The sequence below is a fragment of the Acomys minous genome (assembly GCF_964271855.1).
Source record: "Acomys minous genome assembly, chromosome: 3".
Taxonomy (NCBI): Eukaryota; Metazoa; Chordata; class Mammalia; order Rodentia; family Muridae; genus Acomys; species Acomys minous.
Window position 1 is genome coordinate 22,556,779 of NC_140485.1, and position 16,034 is coordinate 22,572,812.

At 39.6% G+C, this 16,034-nt stretch overlaps 1 protein-coding gene across 8 annotated transcripts in view; it reads left to right on the top strand.

Moving 5' to 3' along the window:
* Positions 1 to 16,034, top strand: part of ATP8B4 (ATPase phospholipid transporting 8B4 (putative)) — a 174,582-nt gene that overhangs the window by 98,021 nt on the left and 60,527 nt on the right. For all 8 annotated transcript variants that reach the window (XR_014777957.1, XM_084775494.1, XM_084775493.1 and 5 more), the window contains 3 exons: positions 4,138 to 4,226; positions 6,481 to 6,677; positions 11,886 to 12,094. Coding sequence is in view for 7 of the 8 variants with exons in the window: in XM_084775494.1 (XP_084631620.1) it covers positions 4,138 to 4,226; positions 6,481 to 6,677; positions 11,886 to 12,094 (495 nt within the window). In the remaining variant the exon portion in view is untranslated. The remainder of the gene's footprint in view (positions 1 to 4,137; positions 4,227 to 6,480; positions 6,678 to 11,885; positions 12,095 to 16,034) is intronic.

The following is a 16,034-nucleotide window of genomic DNA, read 5'->3' on the forward strand; positions in this document are numbered from 1 at the left end:
ATCTTGTCTCAGAGATGCCCCTTGGTTTGCCTTTTCTTTCCAAGGCCTCTTACCTCCCCTCTCCTCTACACTTTTATCTCATCTGATGCTCCCCCCACATTTCCCTCCCCACATCCTCTCCTACCCAGTCTCCTCTTTTCATCCACTTTCTCTGTCTTTTCTAGTTCTCCATCTGAGTGAGATTCAAGAAGAGCCTTCCTGTGAATTATAGTATGGTTATTCTGTAATAAATGGCTAATATCCACTTATAAGTGTACATACCATGTATGTCTTTCTGGGTTACCTCAGTCAAGATGATATTTTCTAGTTCCATCCATTTGCTTTGCAGATTTTATTATTTCTTTGTTTTTAACAGCTGAGTAGTATTCGACTGTGTAAGCATATCATAGTTTCTTTATGCATTCTTCAGTTGATGGACATCTAAGTTGTTTCCAGTGTCTGGCTATTATGAATAAAGCTGCTATGAACATAGTTGAGCAAATGTCCTTGTGGTATACTGGAACATCTTTTGGGTATATGCCCAGAAGTAGTATAGCTCGGTCTTGAGGTAGCACTCTTTCCAGATTTCTGAGAGAGAGCACCAGATGGATTTCCAAAATTGTACAAGTTTGTACTCCCACCAGCAATGATGGTGTGATCTCCTTTTTCCACATCCTCTACAGCATGTGCTGTCACTTGAGGTTTTGATCTTAGCCGTTCTGACAGGTATAAGATGGAATCTCAGAGTTGTTTTGATTTGCATTTCCCTGATGACTAAGGACATTGAGTATTTCTTTAGGTGTGTCTCAGCCATTCAAGATTCATCTGTTGAGAATTCTCAGTTTAGCTTTGTACCTCATTTTAAAATTGGATTATGTGGTTTGTTGGTGTTTGGTTTCTTTAGTTCTTTATGTATTTTGGATATTAGCCTTTTGTTGGATGTAGGGTTGGTGAAGATCTTTTCCCAATATGTAGGATGTTGTTTTGTTTTATTGACAGTGTACTTTGCCTTACAGAAACTTTTCAGTTTCATGAGGTCTCATTTATTAATTGTTGATCTTAAAGCCTAAGCCGTTGGTGTTCTGTTCAGGAAGTCTCCTGTGCCAATGAGTTCAGGGCTGATTCCTACTTTCTCTTCTGGTTTTATGTTGTGGTCTTTGATCCACTTGAGATTTGTCACAGGGTGATAAATATGAATCTGTTTTCCATTTTTACATGTAGACATCCAGTTAGACCAGCACCAGTTGTTGAAGATGCTATCTTTTTTCCATTGTATGTTTTGGCTTTTGTCAAAATCAAGTGTTCATAAGTGTGTGGGTTTATTTTTGGGTCTTTTGTTTGATTTCATTGATCAACTAGTCTGTTCCTATGCCAGTACCATGCAGTTTTTATTACTGTTGCTCTAAAGCACAGCTTGAAGTCATGGATGGAGATACCTTCAACAGTTCTTTTATTGTACAGTATTGTTTTAGCTACTTTGGGTTTTTTCCATATGAAGTTGATAATTGTTTTTTTAAGGTCTTAAAGAGTTATATTGGCATTTTGATGGGCATTGCATTGAATCTGTAAATTGATTGTTGGTAAGATGGCCATTTTTACTATGCTAATCCTACTGACCCATGAGCATGGGGGACACTCTTCTTGTATCTTCTTCAATTTCTACAGAGACTTGAAGTTCTTGTTATACAGGTACTTGACTTGCTTGGTTAGAGTTATACCAAGATACTTTATATGGTTTGTGACTGTTGTGAAGGGAGTTGGTTCCCTAATTTCTTTCTCAGTCCATTTGTTGTTTGTATAAGGATGACTACTGATTTTTTTGAGTTAATTTTGTATGCAGCCACTTTGCTGAAGAGATCAAGCAGCTATAGGAGTTCTCTGGTAGAATTTTTGGAGTTACTTATGTGTACTATTACATCAGAAAGCCTTTCAGAGTTCTGACAGGGATCGGGAAGCACAGGTGATGCTTGTGGAGTGTGACTGGGCGAGGGAGGGGAACAGTTGGACTGTGTAGACCTTCACTTATGTTTGGTCTTTATTCCAAGAGCTTGGGGGAAACCAGTAAGAATGTTTAAGAGACAGAATATATATTAAATATTTTAAGTAAATACATGGGAAGGATAGACTCTTGCCTATAGTATATATAATGTTTGTAAATGGAAAGTAGATCCTGAAATAAGTGCATAATTGGGGTGCAAGATATATAGAAAAAAATTTTTTTTGATACATAGAAATTTTGATCCATACTCAGGGCAGAGTGGATGAAAGGAGGCAAAGGTACTAGGCATTCTTAAAATTAAAACTTTATTACAAAGAAATTGTAAAGAAAAAAGAACACACAAGCCCAAATTAACCAGACCAAAAGTCAATAAATCTCAACCTACTTCTGTGCAGTTAGAAAATCCATTCTGAAGCTGTGGAGCCTGGCAGTGAGACTCTTGCAGTTGGGAGATGCTGGCATTTTACACCAAGATAGGGACTATGAAAACAGAGAAGGATGGATCATCAGAGCTTCTTAGAAAGTTGAATCAAGATGCTTTACTGACCAGATTTAAAGGCGAGGTTGAGACATGTTACTAACTATGATCCTTTTTTTTTTTTTTTTGTCACTTTAGTCTGGGTGTTCATCATTTCAGTTTTCCTGTATTTGTTAAGATTTGAGTTGAGCCCTTATAGATGATTATTTTAGAGACTATTACATGGGTTGCTGAGAAAACATGAATTCTATATATAAAATTCTATGCCAGTGAATTAAAAATAACCTGTGAGTTTTAAGGTCTAGATAGATGTTTTAAGTTGATAATGATGGGGTATGATAGATACTGATTTACATTCAGAAGTTCAGACACACCAAGATAGGAAAGATTTGCCAAATACCAATAGCCAAAACACTATGGATATAATATTTTATATAATTCCTGATTGTTTTGTGGTTCTTCTTGCTATAGGTAGTTTATTGTATATATGTCTAATAATATAAATGTATATGTAAAAAAAACATGAATTCTGCATTGTGGAGGTGGAATATTCTGCAGAACTTTGTTAAGTCCCTTTGAGCATGATTCCATTTAATTCAGATATTCCTCTATTTATATTTTGTCAGGATGGCCTGTCAGTAGGTGAGAGTGGCAAATTAAGCTCAATTATTACTATTGGGCTGAGCTTAATCAGTGACTCTGTATCTATTGTCTTTTGTTTAATGAGATTGGGTGTTCTGTGTTCAGGACATATATGTTTAGAGTCATAATATCCTCTTTATGATTCTAAAGTTTTCCCCTTCATCATTATGAAGTGACTTTCAGTGTTGATTTGAACAGGAATGGCCCCCATAGATTCATGTGCTTGAACGCTTGGCCCATAGGGAGTGACACTGTTAGGAGGTGTGGCCTTTTTGAAATAGGTGTGGCCTTGTTGGAGGAAGTATGTCTTTGTGGGCGTGGGCTTAGAGGTCTTCTTTGCTCAAGTTACACCCAGTGTGGCACACAGTCTCTTTCTGCCTGCAGATCATGATATAAAACTCTCAGTTTCTCCTTCAGCACATTATCAGCCTGCATGTAGCCATGCTTTCCAACATGGTGATTATGGACTAAACCTCTGAAAGTGTAAGTCAGCCCAATTAATTGTTTTCCTTCATAAGAGTTGCCTTGGTCATGGCTTTTCTTCACAGCAATAAAACCCTAAGACACTTTCTTATCTTTTCTCACTAGTTTGGCTTTGAATTTTATTTTTTTCAGACATTAGAACAGTAACACTTGGTTATTTTTTAGGTTCCTTATGACTAGAACACATTTCCTATGTATTTTTTTTTAATTTTTTTGAGACCTTGTGTAACCTTGGTTGTCCTTGACTCACTTTATGGACCAGGCTGGCGTCGAACTCATAGTGATCCACCTGCCTCTGCCTCCCGAGTGCTGGGATTGAAGGTGTACACCACCATGCCTTGCTTTTAACTCTAAATTAGTTTCTGTCTTTTGTGGTGAGGTGTGTTTCTAGAAGACAGCAAACAGATTATTCCTGCTTTTTGAGCCAGTCTACTAGTCTGTGTCTTTTGATTGGGAAATTTATAATGTTCATAGTTATTGTTGAAAGATATGTATTGATTCCCACCATTAGACTGATTTTTTTGCAATATTTTATTTTATTTTATTTTATTTACAGGTCCAGACACTAAACTAATGCAGAATAGTGGTAAGACAAAGTTTAAAAGGACAAGCATTGACAGGTTGATGAACACCCTAGTCCTGTGGGTAAGTATCTGACAGCTTGATGTGTACACTTGTGCTGTGGATGAGTCATTAAAAGTTGACAAAGTACTCTTGCACTGTGGGTGAGCCACTGACAGGTTGATGATTATTTTAAAATTATGAGTGAACCACTGACAGTTGAGTAGTACGCTAGTACTCTGGGTGAGAATTGTGTGTCTGTGTATCTGCTTGTCTGTCAAATCTATCATCTATCTATCTATCTATCTATCTATCTATCTATCTATCTATCATCTATCTATATACCTATCTATATCATCATCTATCTATCTTCTTATCATTCCATCTATTATCTATCTATTTATCTATCAGTCTATCATCCATGTATCTCTATCTATCTACTTATCAATCTAAATATTGTCTATCTATCTCTATCTGCTTATCAATCTATTATATATGTATGCATGTACGCATCTATCTATCTATCTATCTATCTATCTATCTATCTATCATCTATCTCATCTGTCAGTCACAGAGTAAAGCCACTGGCTTGGAGGCTGGCACTGTCCTTACTTTCTGTGGTAGGAAATAGGACAATTCTCTTGGGACTTTTAAGGAGGGTATTTAATGCCAAACATCATTAATTTTAATGGTCTAGAGTAATTCCATTCAGTTAACTTATAGTAACAACTATTAAAATAATAAGATACTGTGAGAGATACAAAGTTGGTAGGATACAGGAGATACATAATACAATTTTTCTTTCACGTCTAGTGTTTGTTTTCATATGCTCCTATTTTATTTATGAGAATGAAGAAGAAAACAGTTCTAAACATCAGGAATGGTCTTTATTGGCAAAGAGATGGATACATTCCTACATTGTAGACCCATTTCTGTTTCCAAAGTGGCTAGTGTGAGAGCTCCTGACATAGAGGGCTCTTTAGTAGACCAACTCTCCACAGATTCCTTTCCAAGACATGGCATTTATGTCCTTCATCTGTGAGGCTGTGCCTTTGGACTCAGCCCTGATGACTTTGTTATCTCTTTGACTGATGTACCTCCAAAATGTTTGCTTTTCTAATTCTGATAGTAATGGTGATGCTAATATCAGGTACACATTTTCACTTTGCCTTCAACTTATTTCAAATATTTCAAAGGCAAAGTGTCTACACCATGAGAGATTTTTGTTCATTCTTCTATTTCCTGGAGGAATGTACAAGCACATCTTCAGCTAAGAGTTCTAACAAGGGGTCTGACTTTCACACGAACTCTGGTGTCCCATATTTGACCACATCCCCTTGATGGGGAGGCCTGGTGGCACTCAGAGGAAGGATAACAGGCTACCAAGAAGAGACTTGATACCCTGTGAGCATATACAGGGGGAGGAGGTCCCCCTCAGTCACAGTCATAGGGGAGGGGAGTAAGGGGAAAATGGGAGGGAGGGAGGAATGGGAGGATACAAGGGATGGGCTAACAATTGAGATGTAATATGAATAAATTAATAAAACATATTTTAAAAAAGAGTTCTAACAAGTGTGAGTTGGTGACAGGAAACATCAGTCAGTGTATTAGTTGCTTATTTTGTTACTCGTATCAAATACATGGCAAAAGCAGTTTAATGGGAGAAGCATTTAGTTTAGCCTACAGTTCAGAGATATAGTCAGTTGTGGTGCTGATGCTGTGGCAGCAGGAGCAGGAAGTAGCTGGTCACATTGCACCCCCAGTCAGGAAGCTGAGGGAGATGGATGCTACTCCTTTAAACAGTGTGGGAACACCCGCTGGTGGAGCGCTGCTGCCCCCCACCCCCCACCCTGTGTAGGTGTTCCATGGTGATTCTAGAGGCCATCAAACTGTCAGTCGAGGTGAACCACTACTGAACATTGTGGCTGGTAAGTGGGGCCCTCCAGGGTGCTGAGATCTCAGAGTCTTCTTGACTTCAAGCATGGAAGCATGTTATTTGTCACAGAGTAAAGGTGTATGACAGGGGTCAACCTACAGCATAATCTTGTCTGTGCCTATCCTTTTATTTTGTTTCTAACCTGCGGGTAATGGCTGCATCTGTCTCAGAGAGAGTTGGTGGAAGAATTAAGTGGGAAACTGTATGCCACACCTCTGCCATAAAATGTTAAATTCTATTCATATGCTGGGTGGTAAGTAGGAAAAGGTTTATATAACTTGGTTTTTTCTTTAATGGCAATTTCTGATGGGAAATTGACTTGTAGTTTTATTGCATTGACTTGACTAATTTGGGGCTCATGTTCACTGTAACCAGACGTCTATACTTCTCTTCTTGTTTCAGATTTTTGGGCTTCTGGTGTGCTTGGGGATCATTCTTGCAATAGGAAATTCAATCTGGGAGAATGAAGTTGGGAACCAGTTCAGAACTTTCCTCTTCTGGAGAGAAGGCAAGAAGAGTTCCTTGCTCTCGGGCTTCCTAACGTTCTGGTCATATGTTATCATCCTCAACACGCTTGTGCCCATTTCATTATACGTGAGGTGAGATGAGAGTTTACACTGCAAGTGGAGTCATTTCATCGCGTACCCTCTGTATGATCGGCTGCATGCCTTAGGAATACAGTGACTTGGCTCTTTAATTTTGTTTAACTTGCGTATTTTAGAAGCACAATAAATGCATTCTATTTTTTTCTTTGATTAGTGTGGTTTCCTAGGGATGTGTTTCTTTGAAACATATAAACTGCCTTATAAGCTCATGAAATCTGGCCAGTGAAACTGAGGCGGTCTAAGGTGAGAAAAAGAAAGCCTGGGATGTTTTTGAGATGTGGCTTCCCTGCCATGGGTCTGTCTCAGTTATTTGGAGGCAGGTGCTGTCCTGTGACCCACGATTCCTGTAACACTGGGAAAATCACCTCATCAATCACTTCTTAAGCTTCTTCACTTTGAAAAATGGGCAAAATGTAAGTCCTGTCTCACAGGGTTATCTGAGGACTAAATAAATGGCTGGCATAGTCTAAAGCTTAATGAGCATTGGTCTCCCTTATTGGTAGCCATCATCAATAAATACAGAAAGGACTCAAAGCAAGGTAGGTGGTAGTTCTCGGCCATTGTTAGGTAAGGATGGTTCGAAACTCCCATGATCCTAATCTACAACATCTAGGTTAGTTCCACAGAGTGATGTGAAAATGGTCTGTCGTCTGTATCTACCTTCAACTTTCTCAGGTGTGTGTGTGTGTGTGTGTGTGTGTGTGTGTGTGTGTGTGTGTGTTCTTTCTCTCTGTGTGAGTGTATGTTTGTTTTCTGTGTGATCTTTTTATTCAAAGATATGTTTCTCCCCTCCCCATTTCTCCACACAAGTATGTGGATGAACAAGTGTGTTTCATAAGACTTAGGTACATCTACCTAAGACGTTCTCTATCCCAATTCTCCAAGACTGAGTCAGTCCCAGAGACCCTGGAGCCAAGACGGACTTGGCTGCTTGTCACCCTCGCCATCGTTACTCACAACATACAAAGCCACTGGCTCCAAATCTCCACTAATTATGACTAACTTCTCTCTTCTCTTTCCAAAAACTGAGCTACAGTGAAACAAGTTAAGTTAATGAACAAAACTCACTCTTGTTTTGGATAGTGGTCAGGAAACTGAAATGTCAAGTTGTGGGAAATTGACTTGAAGTAGGGGCATCTGGCCACAACACCACAGATGGCTCCAGGCCCTCTGGTGCCGTGGGCAGCCTGGGCTCTGTGTGGTCTGTATGCTTCTGGCTCATCTTCGATACCGAGAACCTCTTATGCTTGAATCTCATTATAAAGCCTACAGTAAATGCTGCTCCTTGCCAGAAAAGCTATGGCCAGCTTTGTAGCTTTCATTTTATGCCCTAATAATCAATTGTGACAGAAGCAGCATCTGCACAGGCACCCAGTGGCTTACTGTCCACACACGAACTGTTTATGTCTTTGTGGAGAACACATACTCTTTGTAGTTTCTTTGTGATGCTCTGGAGTTTTTTCATTTAATGATTTGAAAGGTTTTTTTTTTTTTTAATTTTAAAGAAATCATGGCTAGAATCTCAGTTTAGCATTTATTTTACTTTTAGTGTGTTCTTGTTAACAAAAATCACTTTTATAGAATTAGAAGCCCAGGATTTGGCCTTGGTATTGCTAATAATATCCCTGGCCTTCGAGAAAGTACTTGGCTTCACTTTGGCTTGTATTTGTCAGACATGTGCTGCTCTATAAAATAAGAACATGAAAAATGACTGATATCTGCATTCTTTTCTATTCAAATACCTGCCTTTAGATGCTATTGCATAGGTATCTAGTCATACATATTTGATGTTGGCACAGCGTTCCATTGCTTAAAACTACTTTCTTCTCTCTCTGTTGCTTTTTATGATTTCAAAACCACTCTGTGACATGAATATGAGGCCTTGCCACACTCCATGGGTGGCTTTGTTTCCTTTTTCAGTGTTTTGCATAAGGCATGAAACATATTTTATTTCATTTCTGTTCCCCCCCAAATCTTCTGAAGTGGCTCTTTTTGAAATGGGGAGCTGATTTGTTCAGGATTTTGTATCTTAGTCAGAATGACATCCAACTCTGCACTGTCTGGCCCTTGCACCTTGACGTCCCTTCACCCTGAGCTGTGGTGGCTCTGGGCTGGTGAAGATAAAAAGCTGAGGGTTTTTCCTCTGGTTGAATAACTGTTTCTGATCTCAACTTGAGGGGAAGAGTGGTCCAAGAAATGTCAGGCCGTTTGGTCCTAAAGGCTTAAACACTGTGATAAAGGCACAGAGAACTGCTGGGTGTTTCTGTGATGAGGCTTGAAGGCCTTCAACAAGAGGCTTTGGATAGGTACAATGCATAAACTACTGCCATATGGTGAGATCGCATGATTCACTTTGAACACTTAACAATCCCAGGTGAGCAAAGACATTTATTTTGATAAGATGTTTCTATGCTGTCAGTGTGTTTATGCATTAAGAAAGACTCAGCTACAGATTGTGTGTGTGTGTGTGTCTGTCTGTCTGTCTCTCTCTCTGTGATTATGTGTGTGCATGTGTGTGCGTGTGGAAGAAAGGGTTGCATGTTCTACTGCCACTCTCCTAAATCCTCTTTTCTTAAGCAAAAAGGAGACCCATCTTCTCTACAGGATATTTTAAAGCCCAATTTTGCAGATTTTCATTGGCTTGTACTACAGCATGAGAAAATCAAAGGCTGATCCACTCATTTTGCTTTGAGTTTGGAGGGAGCTACCAGATTTGCAGACATTTAAAAGCATTGAGTGCTTTTTGCAGAGTGGCCCTTCTTTCATGGGCAATATATCTTCCAGGACCCTCTGGGGGATATTCAGGACTTCTGGTCCTACTGAACCATACATGCACATTTCCTCCTATTTTATGCATATATATTCATAACAAAGTTTAATTTACAAGTCAGGCACAGTAAGAGACTAACAGTAATAGTGAACACATAAAAGTTAGTTTCATAATATCATAAATTTATATTAATGCTTTTTCCTGTTTCAAAGTATCACATTGTTCTATATATACACGCCTCTCTTGATATATGATGATATAATGTCTAAAGGTCAGGGTAAAGTGTGTTGGATGACTTAGACATGGTGATAATAGCACTTGGACACAGACACCGCAATGCCATACTAGTAGATGTGGTAGGTAAGATAGCTGCTGTGTGACGAGTGGCCAGTATATGCTGGATGGATGCATTGGCCAAGGGTCCATCACATCTCAGACAGAGCAGGGTGGTGGGCCATTTGGTCTGCTCTGAGCAGCGTACAACATAAAGCAAAAATTGTTTATCTTTTGGAATTTCCATATAATAATTTTGGATACCGTTAGTTGTGGGTAACAGAAACTATGGGAAGTGAAACTCCATGAAGGGGGCAATTATTGTACAGTATCATTGTGAAGGCCAGGCCTGTACTGACTGAACCAGATGCTGGAATTCTGGCCACGGCTCAGCACTAACTTATTTGTGTGTATGACTTGGGTTGGCTGCTTAATCTCTCAAGCCATAGTGCCCTTATTGGTTAAGTTAGAGACTGGAGGGCCAGGACCTATTCATTTGACACCATCTGCCTGCTTCTGGCAGGTAAGATGATGGGTCTGGCCTGCTATGAGTCCTAACACTGCTCTAGTTAAATAGGGAATAAGGAAATGGTGAGCCACTCTGCAAAAATCTGAGTAAGAGCAACTAGTTAGGGGGAGGGGCAGAAAAGTAAAGTGCACAGAAAATATACAAATACATGCAGAATTAAGATATGCTTATCTTTCTGTCATGTGATTTCATGTAGTCGCTGTGTGATTTTAGTTTAGGGGAAACTCAGAGCCAACCTTGACTCATGGCTCTGAGAGTGAAATGTGAATGTGCCCGGTGTGCTTTCAGAGCTAGATGCATGACACTCAGCACCCATGGAAGATGTGCGCATCATCTAGGCTTCTTATGTAAAGATGAGAAAACCCACTTGGATTGGAAATAAACTATAGATCACTGAATGCTCTTGTTAATATACAAAGACACATATAGCAATTCAGTGAGCAAAGACAGGAAGCTCAGACTAAAGCAAACCGATCCAGAAAACAAATAATGCATACAAGTGGTTATAAACATGGGCATCCAAAATAAACCACACAACAGGTAGAATTCAGCTAAATACATATGTGACTTTCAAACTTTTCTCTTTTTTAAAAAGATTAATTAATTTATTATTATGTATACAAGTGCTCTATCTGCATGTGCACCAGCCTGCCAGAAGAGGGCATCAGATCCCAGTATAGATGGTTGTGAGCCACCATGTGGTTGCTGAGAATTGAATTCAGGACCTGTGCTCTTAACCTGAGCCATCTCTCCAACCCTCAAGCTTTTCTTTAGGTCAGCAATAATTTAAAATTTTATCCTATCAATAAAAATACGTAATGTCCAGGATCAAATCTGTCGGAGTGTGGTGTGGAACTATACAAAAACAAAGCAAAGTTGAATTAAACCAAGATATGTTACCGATAGAAATACTTTAAAAAACGGGATTCCTGGAAAATTGTATCCTTATCATTGAAGCTGCACTTAGTTTTGTGAAATATAGTTCTGTGCAAGCAATTAACAATATAATACAAACCTAAGAAAAACCCTTAATAAAATTTCTATGAAAACGGATCCCACATATTGTTATAATCTTTGGGGCAGCCCACTTGGCATGACAGATGACAGACATTCGAACTTTCCCTTTCAGGAGTTTGAATACGTAAGCCATTACCAAGACACAAGGCTGCACTCTTTTCCTAGTAGATGGACAGCAGGAAGCCCTGCTTTAGGCCAAGACTGATCACAGTTTGCTTACTGCTTAGTAGAGACTTATTGCCGACTTCTTCTGCAAAGTAAAACCACATCCTTGTTTTAGGGTGCATTTCTTCCAGCAGGCCATTGTCTGAGGCTTCCTGACGAGCCAGCTGTATCATTTTATGATGCTGTAAAGGAAATAACTTGGGCACTAAGGTTTATGAGCAGATTCTCAACTGAGGCATCTCTGAAGATCACTAGGACCAAAGAACAGAGGACTTTTATTTATTTATTTATTGAAACTCCTGAAAAATTTGGCAAAGCTTTGTGTGTTTACATATTGATAGATTCTCTCTCTCTCTCTCTCTCTCTCTCTCTCTCTCTCTCTCTCTCTCTCTCTCTCTCTCTCTCTTCCTCTCTCTCTCCTTTCCTTTCTCATGTTAATGGACCACAGTGTGGAAGTGATCCGTCTGGGACACAGTTATTTTATAAACTGGGACCGGAAGATGTATTATGCTGCGAAAGCAATGCCCGCTGAAGCCCGGACCACCACACTCAATGAAGAACTGGGCCAGATTGAATATATTTTCTCTGACAAAACAGGAACTCTCACTCAAAACATTATGACTTTTAAAAAGTGTTCCATTAATGGGAGAGTCTATGGTAAGGGCATAGTTTCTTTCTCTTAATGATACTGAATAAATAAATAAAAAGCAACATCATTAAAAAATAATATTCCCTTACCCCAAACATTATGGTTTTCTTATTAAGCATTGCTATGACACTTGACAGGTAATGAACACCAGTAATCTAGTTATTGCACATATTTGGAACAATTTGATGAAACTTAGGACCTGGTGCCATTTGTGTGTAGAGACAGCTCCCTTTGACACTCTGTTGTGCAGTTTTGCTCTCTAGTGAGTGTTCCAGAGCGCAAATCCCCTAAAAGGATGAGCTCCAGGCAGCATGGCTTATCTTGTTTGTTTGTTTGTGAGTCAGGACTCATGATTTAGGCCAATATTTTATGCTTTCTGCCTTGTTCCCTGTGGGACCAATGCCAATGCTCGTGTTTGTTAGGGTTTAGTACTTATATCCTGAAATGCTTTCTTGGGCCGCCAAGTCCCCTTTGCATTTTTCTGTATGGATGAATAATCTATGGGTTTTCAAGCATCCGTTTTTTTTGTTTTTGTTTTAGTTTTAGTTTTTGTTTGTTTGTGGCCCTTCTCAGCACAGTTGTCTGCTAGTTAGCAGACAGTTCCTTCTATGGAGAACATGGAGGCCCAGTGTCACCTTCACAGTGTTACTCTGGATCTCTTACCTTACGTCATGGACGTCAGACATTTTGAGATGTCAAGGAGTTCCAAGAGAAAGTAAATTTTCCTCTTCTACTAATGAGAAGGAAACTTTATACCTTGTCAAATAATTTAAAGCAGGATTTGATTTAGAGGGAAAACAAGGATTGAAAAAGTTGATATGCTATGCTGTCGTGCCTCCTGACACCCCTGCCTTTGAACCCCATCACCATCATCCATGCAGGAATGGTTTCCTTAGCTCTCCTGTACCCCTTGTTCCTTGTCCTGCCTTCTTTGGTAGTGGACACGATGACTTCCGCCTGAGCTTTCTTGCATGTCCTTATATGCACACCATGCCTGGTAACTAGCATAGAATTAAAATTTATGGACATTATTTTCAGAGGCATTCTGAAAATACTTCCTCGACCTAAATAGTGGTATAAGTAAGAATATTTTAGAATATTAGGGGATATTTTAAACTTTGGATCCTTTTGCTTCATATTAACTCATCAATACCATTTGTGAGAAGCAGTATGAAATTATTAGGGCATATGGACCAGTAACTATTTGTTGAAATGCTTATTTGGGGCTACTTTTAGAGATAACTTCTTGACATTTTTAGGTAGAGATCTCAAGATATTTGTAAATTTCCATATTTTAAAAGTCCCACTAAGGCTTGTGATTTCCCTCGTAGATAACAGGAAAGGAACAGAAAGGGTTAAGTATATTGCTTTTTGTCTCAATGTGTATGCATTATGATTAATAGTGTATATATGGCCATAGAACACATTCTTTTTTCCACACACCCAGGCTGCTCAGAAGTGCTTGGGCTTTTTTTTTTGTTGTTTGTTTGTTTTTTTTTTTTTGGTATAGCTATTCTTGTTTTGAATCATAGATTTGAACTTTGGAAAATTTAAAAATTTCACTCTCACCTATTGTCTTAGTTCACTATTACTATATTGAAATACCATGACCAAACCAACTTACATTTCAAGATCACTGTTCATCATTGAAGGGAGTCAGAAACCTAAACAGGGCAGGAACCTGGTGGTAGAGGTAGATGCAGAGGCCATGGAGGGATGCTGCTTACTGGTTTGCTCCACATGGCTTGTTCAGCCTGCTCTCTTATAGAACCCAGGACCACTAGCCCAGGCATGGCACCACCCACAATGGGGGCTGGGCCCTCCCCATCAATCACTGAGGCTCAGTTGAGGCTCCCTCCTCTCAGACGACTCTAGCGTGTGCCAAGTTGACTTAAAACTAGCCAGCACATGTATCTACATCTTGTTCTTGTACTCAGAATTATTGCCTTCTTAGACTTTTAATTTTTTTCTGTTTTATCTCTAATCCTGAAATAGGCTGTCTATTCTCTTCTTTTCATCATTTCATTAGAATGAACACATATGTGGTCACGAGAGGACCATGGCCATGTGAGCCTGAGATTTACATTTCAGGAGGTTGGCTAGGTTCACCGTAGCTCAAAGATTTCTCCCACACAGCAGATGAAAAGCCTTCATAACTTAGACCTATACTCCAGGAAGACAACAAAGAAACATCAAGTATTGTTGTCACAGAGTTACATGAGAAGGAAAAGACATGGTTACAAATTCCTACCATGCTGACTTCTTATAACATAGTCATTCCACTTTTGACTCTGGTTCTTCAGCTTTCTTATCTGTAAAACTTGAATTAAAGTCATACTAGTGCAAGCTTGTTGTAAGAAATCATGGTGATGTAAGTGGCTGGTACAAGTGGATGCAAATACCTCACTACTGGTAAAAGGAAACTAGTCTATAGTATCAACCTTTCAAATACCAAGGAGAGTTTAGAAAAGTCCCACACAGCTCCAAAACCTTCCCAAATGGTGCCACCACCTGGGAACCAGGTGCCCAAACATGGGAGCCTATGAGTGGCATGCTATACTTTAAGCCATGACACTCACCCTTGCTCCCTTAAGCTCATGGTCATGGTCATCTCACGACACACAATGTGTTTCATCCAACTTCAAAAGTCCCTAGAGTCTTCAACGCTCCCGGTGCACCTCAAAAGTCCGAAGTCTCTTCTAAAACTCAAGGTAATCTCTTAACTGTCACCCCTGCAAAATAAAAATGGTTGTAGACATCTAACATGCAGAAACGAGGAATAAATGTTCTTCTCTCCCTTTGGTAGCTCACATAGTATCTTCACAGACTATTTAAAGCTAGTTCTCAGGGAGGAGGCACCAAGATCAGTTCCAACTTGATTCCTCCAGGTCCCATATCTGAAATGACTTCAGCAATAGGGTTTTGCTTTCAAGTTCTGGGAGGTAACCAAGGACAATCTATTGTTTCACAAGTCTCTTGGACTCACCCTGACCACTAGATCAGAGAGAGACTTCCCATGGCAGGCACCGGGGTTTTTGTTCATCTGTGGCTCTTAAGGGGAGCACTATCATCCAGTGTTCCCCATCTTATTTTTGTTTGCTCTATTATTCCTTGAGAATTTTGTGCAGTGGATTTTGATCACATTCACCCTCTCCCCTGGCTCCTCCTCCCACATTCTTGCTATATTCCCTACTCACTCAACTTGGTGTTCTCCCCCCCCCCCCCTCTCTCTCTCTCTCTCTCTCTCTCTCTCTCTCTCTCTCTCTCCTTATCTAGTGTAGCTGATGTTCTTTTGGATGTGGGGCCTTTACTGAAAAATAGTCTACCCACTAGAGGTTGCATTCAGAAAGAAACTGACTGTCCCTCTCCCAATAGCTATCGACTGCCCATGGCCGGGAGTGTGATTTTGTGCCCGTATCCCCCTTCCACACTGGCATTTTGTATGGCCTGAGACTGTGCAGGCCTTGTACACGGTGTCTCAATTGCTGTGAGTTCATGTATCCAGAGAACTGTTTCCTTGTAGTCATCTATTTCTTATGACTCGTACAGTCTTTTTTTTTCTCCTCTTATGACATGATCCTTGAGCCTTGGAGGGGTGGGGTGTGATACGGATGATCTGTTAGGGCTGAGCATTCTACACTCTCTTATTCTCTGTTCCTTAGTCACTTTGTGGGACTGTGTTAGTAATTATCTACTGCAAAACAAAGCTTCTCTGATTTGCATTGACTGACACACTAAGCTGGGGTCACATGTCTCACCATTTTATTTTTAATGTCTACTTATTTTAGCTTTATCTTATGCATAAACATTCCTCTACATTAATTATCATGTATAGGGCTATACATATTGTATCAATATTTGAATTTATTTTCTACCTAGTAATAGTGGTTCAGGAAAGAGCGTAACAATTGGCACTGAAAAAATATATACAAGTAACATTATACTGAC